This window comes from Drosophila sulfurigaster, chromosome X (assembly GCF_023558435.1).
Source record: "Drosophila sulfurigaster albostrigata strain 15112-1811.04 chromosome X, ASM2355843v2, whole genome shotgun sequence".
In the NCBI taxonomy this organism is placed as follows: Eukaryota; Metazoa; Arthropoda; class Insecta; order Diptera; family Drosophilidae; genus Drosophila; species Drosophila sulfurigaster.
This window is the reverse complement of record NC_084885.1, coordinates 8,191,139-8,198,670: the sequence shown is the minus strand read 5'-3', so window position 1 is coordinate 8,198,670 and position 7,532 is coordinate 8,191,139. Positions and strand designations below refer to the sequence as shown.

The window sequence follows — 7,532 nt, the reverse complement described above, 5'->3', positions numbered from 1 at the left end:
TAATATTTATCTATAATTTTTAATTAATAATATATACCAATATATTTCAAAACTAAGGAATACGATGGGGAATAGGAGTATCTATTTGTTATCCTAAAATAAATTTTATCTCTAATTTATTTTCCAGTAAAATTACTCTAACAATATCTAGTTTAGTTTTATCAAATAAAAAAATCATTAAAACGTAGTTATTAATTCTCTAATTCTTTAAATGTATAATAAGTTATAAAATAAATAATATAATACCCAAATAAACAGTTGTCTTTATTTTGGACACTTTAAACAAGAGAAAGTAAGCATTTTAAATAGAGAAATATTTAATAGATTTAACCAATTTCGAAAATAATGAACGAAAGATGGCGCCATGCAGTCATCAAGTTACTTTCTGCATTTCTTCTTGCTGTTGATTTATGTTCGCCAGGAAGTAAAAATAGTGATTGGTCACTAACAATATGCTGGTAGAAAAAGAGCCACGTAAACCAATGAAATACCAGGCGAACATAAACTAGCAGCAAGCAGAAATGCAAAAAATCACCTGCTTTTTCAGTAGCGCCATCTAGATTTCCCTAAAAGTATGCCACCAGGAAGATGGCGTCAAAAACAGCACCAGATGAAGGCAAAGAAGTGCCACGTCTACCAATGAAATACCAGGCGAACATGAAATAGCAGCAAGCAGAAACACAGAAAGTAACTCGCTTTTATAGTGGCGCCATCTATCGTTCCATAAAAGTATGCGATACTTTCATTATTACTTTAATGAGCGATAGATGGCGCCACTAAAAAAGCAAGAAACGTTCTAAATTTCTGCTTGCTGCTGATTTATGTTCGCCTGGTATTTTATCAAATTATTAAAATCTATATTTTGTCGCGCTAATTTCAAATTAGAAATGTTAAATCAACTGACAATAAAGTATCCATTAAAATTTGAAAATAACGATCGATATTGAAATTTGATATTAACTGACAAAAAAAGCAAAATTGCTAAAATTTGAAAATAACAGACAAAAGATGACGCTACATAAAAGCAAGTGAAATGCTGCACTTCTGCTTGTTGCTGATTTATGTGTTTGAAATGTTTATACAAAATACATTAAAATAGTTACAAGAATAAACAAATATTTCTATGTTCGGCATATTAAGCATTTCCACTTTCATCAAATATGTATAATATTTAACAAGTATATATCAAATTATTTGTGATTACAATAAACATTATGAGTTGCAATATGATCTCACATATTGACTGTGCAGGGTTGCCAAAGCACCCGAATATTGGCAAAATTAAGCAAACTCGTTAGTAGCGAGAAGTTTAGAGGTTAACTTGATTCGGTCTAAGCTTTGACCGCTTTGCTTTCTTGCACTTTGCACTCGCAGACGTCTTGCGAGTTTAGGGTTGCCCACATGATGCTGATGCTGATGCTGATGATGCAGGCAGGGTCTTAACCCTTTTTCTGCTTACTTTTTTTTTTGTGGCAACCCCACGAGAGTTCACAGAGAGATAGAGAGAACGAGTGGCGGCAAAGTTATGAAAGGTGGTAAGAAGAAAAAGAAAAGTAATGAAATGAGAAACCAGCACAGTTACTTTCAAGTTGAACTCTCGTGTGTGTCTATGTATGTATGTGTGTGCACTCAAGTGGGGCAGCAACATCTTCAGCTGGCGCCGCTGTTGCTGCAACTTGGGGCAAAAACTTGCAGCAAAAAGAAGCTTTCAAAGAATGCCGACAAGTCCGTCTCAGTCTTCGTCTTCGTCTCCGTCTCCGTCTCCATCTTCATCTTCGTGTGTTGTTTGGCTTTGTTTAGCTTAATTTGTTCACTTGCTTTGATGTGTCGACTGACTGCCACATGTTGAAAGTGGGAGGTGGAAGGATAGAGATGGAAACTTGGGGAAGACAACTTCAGTTTGCTGGCCAAGCACAGAAGGATGAGAAGGATGGGGAGGAGGAGGAGCAGCAAATGGCATTTTCTATGGCCAGGACTTCAGCGAGAAGTGCGTCTTTTGCCTGCTTTGCGCCTTTGCTGCTTTGCTGCTTTGCGATAATCGAGCCAAGGAGCCACTTGCTACATGCCACTGCCACATGTGGCAGTGGCACAAACAGTAGCTTCATCTTGTTAAGAGTTCACTGCTGTTCACAGGTGTGAAATATTATGGCATTTATTGTATGAAGCTTTTGTCGAGTGTCGCACTCAACTTCCGTCTCTCTCTCTCTCTCTCTCTCTCTTCTTGCAACGTGTGTGTGTGTGTGTCCAGTTGTGTTGCATTTGGCGAGTGCTGCTCAGCATCTCTTCGAGTGTCGTCGTCAACTTGGGCTATTGTGTCATCATCTTAACTGTTGCCTAACTTGAGGCGTTTAGCAGACAAATACTGTTTGCGATTCCTATTCGATTAGCTCAACTTTTAACTGCTTTATCTCGATCTCTTCAATCAAATTTCAACTTTGGGCCAAACAACTTTACAATGTATGAAGAGATAGGTAATAACTTGGTGTGGATAAACTTCGATTATCAAGCATTAAATGAATATGTTTTTAGACAGCGAAATATAGATCACAAAATAAAAGTAAATTTTAAATGTATTCTATAGTTTATTTTTAAATCAAGTAACAGCCGACTGAACGATTTTTGTTATGCGTTCTTCTTATCATAAAACCGAAAAAATACTGAAATAAATAAAATGCAAAAAAGATCATATCAAAATCTATATCTTTTAAAGCTTTGTGTTCTTCTAAGTATTAACAATAACAAGTAAGAAAGTTTCCCATTTTGCAAAAAGCAAAACAGCGCGGTATTATTCTCAAAATATAGAAAATTAATATACCGCAATAATACCAAAGACTAAATTTGGTATATTGATATAGATCTACATTCAAAATATTCCATAGAGTACAAAGTATTAGGTTGGTAATGACATACCGGTTTTTTATTGATTTTTGACGACGATTTTAACATAGTTACATATAGCATTGTCGGCACATATAGCATTGTCCGATTTAAGTGCTATATGTGCCGTTGCCTTCGATGATTTTCTGCCATCTTGATGGTAACTTGTATATGCCTCTCCTAAAGAAGTCCTTGTCCCTACTGGCAAAAATCTCGGCGATTCGATTTTCACAATCCTCCCTTGAACTCAATTTTTGTTCATCGAAATGTTGCATGGCCCAAAAAACAGACGGTAATCGCTTGGGGCAATGTCCGGACTATAAGGTGCATGCATTAACACTTCCCAACCAAGCTCCCGTAGCTTGTGACGCGTCACCAAAGATGTATGGGGCCTGGCGTTGTCATGATGGAACACAACGCCCTTACGATTCACCATGGCTGCCCGCTTCTGTTCAAGTGCAATCTTTAATCGCTCCAGTTGTTCACAGTAGAGGTCAGAATTGATGGTTTTGCCATAGGGCAACACTTCATAATGTATAATTCCTCTGATATCCTACCATACACTCTACATACAGCAACACCTTCTGAGCCGTCAGTCCTGGCTTTGCCACCGATTGAGACGACTCACCGTGTTTCGACCAGGATCTTTTAAGCTTTATGTTGTTTATGTTTATGTTGTCATATGTGATCAATTTTTCATCCCCAGTGACTGACTGATCCAGAAATGAGTCGAGTTTATTGCAGTGCAACAAAGATTCGCAGATTGATACACGGTCGAAAAGGTTTTTTTTGGGATAACTCATGAGGCACCCCCACGACTTTAAATACCTATGGACGGTTTCCGGGCTTAGTTGCAGCTGCTCTGCGATGGTTCCAATAGTCACATGACGATCTCGATCCACTATTTTCATGATTTTATCCGTATCAACGGCTTGGGTGTTTCGGTATCAAAATTGCCACTTCCGAATCGCCTAAACCACTGTTCGGCGGTTTGAATCGAAAGTTTGTTATCTCCTAAGACAGCGATAATCTGTCTGCAAGATTCTGCAGCAGTTTTTCCCTGTGCGAAATAAAATTTTAAAATTGCCCGATTTTCTGCGTTAATGAACTCTATTTCAATCGATTGTAATTTTTTAACGTGAAAGCTCATGTAAACAAACTATATGTCATTTTAAAGGTATTGCCAATACCTTTCAAACGATATACAGCATTGCCAGATTCGATTACATGAGACTGTCAGTCAAAGCAACTAAGATTCGATTGCAGTAGGCGATTTTGCCCATATATAAAATTATATGTCATTTGAACATTGACTTTCAAGTTGACCGGTTAAAAAGTCGGAAATCTTTCTTGTGTGTTGTGCTCAGTTTTTCTCATATTTTGCATAAGTAAGAGCAATGGGTGATCAGGAAAGAGGACGACGTAGGATTTTCACTGCTGGTGATAGTGGACAAGCGAACAGTAGCGCATCGCGCACTTTGGATCCTAGGAACGCCTCATCACCAAAAGACGATAGGCCTTCCACATCTCGTGAGACAAATACACCGCGTGGATCAGCAACTGGGGGTGGAAATGGGAGTAATCGAGTTCAGAAACGTATAGATCGATTTGAAACTGTTCTCACAAGACCCGCCGAAGTGGTGTCAAAGGTTGGAAAAGAAGGCGCACCGATTCAGTTATTGTCGAACTATTTTCGACTGAACACCACTCCTAAATGGCGCATTGTACACTACCATGTTGATTTATCGCCAGAGATTGAGCTTCTTCGAGTACGCCGTGGCATATTATCGGAGCATGCGGCAGCATTGGGAACAGGCTATCTTTTTGATGGCAAACAGTTATTTACGACGACAAAATTTGAGCAGGATGTTACAATTCTTAACGGAAAATCTAAGCAGGATATTAACTACACTATTACAATTAAGTTTGTGGGTTTTATTTCAACAGCGGAGAAGCGCTTTTTACAAGTGCTGAATTTGATAGTGCGACGTTCTATGAAGGGACTTCACCTAGAGCAGGTCGGACGAAATCTATTTGATCCGCACGCAAAGGTATCGATGAGTTTTCCTTAGGATTATGGCCTGGTTACGAGACTTCAATACGACAGCACGAAAGAGATATTATGTTGTGTAGCGAAATCGCACATAAAGTTATGCGCACTGAAACCGTTTACGACATTCTTGTTCGCAGTTCCCAGAATCCTGCTCGGCATCAGGATGAATTTCGCATGAACGTTTTGGGCTTAATTGTGCTCACTGATTATAACAACAAAGCATATCGTATTAATGATGTTGACTTTACAAAATCACCACTTGCTACATTTAATTGCAAGGGAAGAGACATAAGCTTTGTAGAATACTATTTAACGAAATACAACATTCACATTCGGGATCACCGACAACCATTGCTTGTTTCGAAGAATAAACATAAAGCTCAAAACACGAACGCCAACGAATTGGTTATTCTCATTCCAGAGTTGTGCCGCGTTACTGGGCTTACAGATAACATGTTGGAGAACTTTCAACCTAAACGCGGGATGGCAGATCACACACAGTTAAATCCAGGCAGACGTATTGATCGCTTGCGCATATTTCACCGAAGGTTGCAGACGACTCCCGAAAGTGTAAGCGTACTGAATGATTGGAACATGAAGCTAGATGAGAATCTTAAGATTAAGATTCAAGGACGTATAATTGCACCACAAAAAATCCCCTTCCTTAATAATCGCATTTCCGCTGGGGATCAGGCCGATTGGACGCGTTATTTTCGGGATAATCAAATGTTTACTACACCCAGTCAAGGACTTGATCGCTGGGCAGTTATTGCACCACAGCGAAACTCTCGACATCTTCGCACACTGCTTCAGAATTTAAATCAAGTTGCGCGTGGCATGGGTTTTCAAATCAGAAGCCCACGCGAGTAAGTTCTTTTTTCGACTTACGAAGTCTGCCTCACTCACAACGAGATAAACTTTTTTCAGAACTATGATTTACAATGATCGCACGGGCAGTTACATTCAAGCCCTAGACGACTGTGCCCGCATTGATCCACAGTTAATTTTATGCCTCGTGCCAAATAATAACACCGAACGGTTTGTTTTGAGAATTACAATTTTTATTACTGTCTATATTTATACTTTCAAACAATCCCTTAGATATTCGTCGATCAAAAAGAGAGGATGCGTGGATAAAGCGATTCCTACTCAAGTGGTAACAGCAAAAGCCACTCAAAAGGGAATGAGTGTGGCTATAAAAATTGCTATACAAATCAATTGCAAGCTGGGCTACACCCCATGGATGATAGATTTACCGTTGTCCGGGTTAATGACAATTGGATTTCATATAGCAAAATGCACTCGTGATCGCTCGAAGGCCTATGGAGCTTTGGTTGCTTCGATGGGCCAACAACAAAACTCGACATACTTTAGTACTGTGGCTGAATGTAGCGCATACGATGTGATGGCCAACAATTTATGGCCAATGATGTTAAGGGCTCTTAGACAATATCATCGCGAGCACCAAAAGTTACCGGAAAGGATAGTATTTTATCGTGATGGTGTGAGCTCAAGCTCGCTAAAACACTTGGTTGAATATGAGGTTAAGGATATTGTAGAAAAGCTTGAAGTTGAATATCAACGCGATGGGTCTACAACACCGCCAATGCTTGCATATATTGTGGTGTCAAGGGCGGCGAACACCCGACTCTTCACATCGTCCAAACAAGATCCACCGCCTGGGACCGTGGTTGATGATGTAATCGCAATGCCCGAACGTTACGACTTTTATTTAGTGTCTCAGTCAGTTCGTCATGGGACGGTCGCCCACACAAGCTACAATGTAGTCTATAGCAAAATTCGATCAAATTCAAAAGCTGACATATAAGATGTGTCATTCATATTACAATTGGTCGGGCATTACACACGTTCCAGCAGTTTGCCAATATGCTAAAAAGCTAGCAACCCTTGTAGGGACAAGCATTCACGCCATTCCACAGAATGCGCCCGAGAAAAAGTTGTATTATCTTTAATCGAAACTACAATATCTATAAGTTGAATTGAAATATAATTTACTTTTGGATATATCCAATATATATATATAGATTTTTATGTTTCTCCAAATCATTTCAGATGACTATTTTTGTCAAGTTGCAGTTACACATTTGAATTTAGTTTTTGATTTAATAATAAAGTAGACAACCACAAAAGAAAATTGTGGCTTTCTAAAAAAAAAAAATAAAATAAAAAATATAATAACTTTTACTTCGCTGATGAAGAATACACTTTATAGGTAAAGAAGTAAGAAATCTACAGTCGACTTTGAGATACTCGCTATCCGTTCTCAATAAAAGCAAAACAGTGCGCTATTATCATTTAAATATACCAAAAATGAATTGTGAAATATACCAAAATGTATATTTGGTATTCTCAAACAAAATTATAGCTCTGAGATCAAAGTGTTCAAATTCGTTAGTCTTTTAAGCTTTGTGTATTTGCTAAACAGGAGTAATAAAAACTAATTTTGTTGGATATGGAAAATCATGTCTTAGCTTTATATAACAACAGCTAAATAAATATATATTAAATTTGTTTTTACAATATCGAAAATCAAGACTGAATTTCATTTAACAACAACATAATAAATATGCTTTAATTACAA

The 7,532-nt window shown here is 38.1% G+C and overlaps 1 protein-coding gene across 1 annotated transcript; it reads left to right on the top strand.

Annotated features, from left to right (window-relative positions):
* The first annotated feature begins 4,183 nt into the window (after positions 1–4,183).
* On the top strand, positions 4,184–6,929 carry LOC133848770 (protein piwi-like). Its single transcript, XM_062284462.1, is given in 5 exon segments — positions 4,184–4,932; positions 4,935–5,796; positions 5,858–5,968; positions 6,032–6,730; positions 6,732–6,929. Coding segments are annotated over 5 exon segments (2,502 nt in total). The 5' UTR covers positions 4,184–4,274; the 3' UTR covers positions 6,904–6,929.
* Positions 6,930–7,532: the final 603 nt, after the last annotated feature.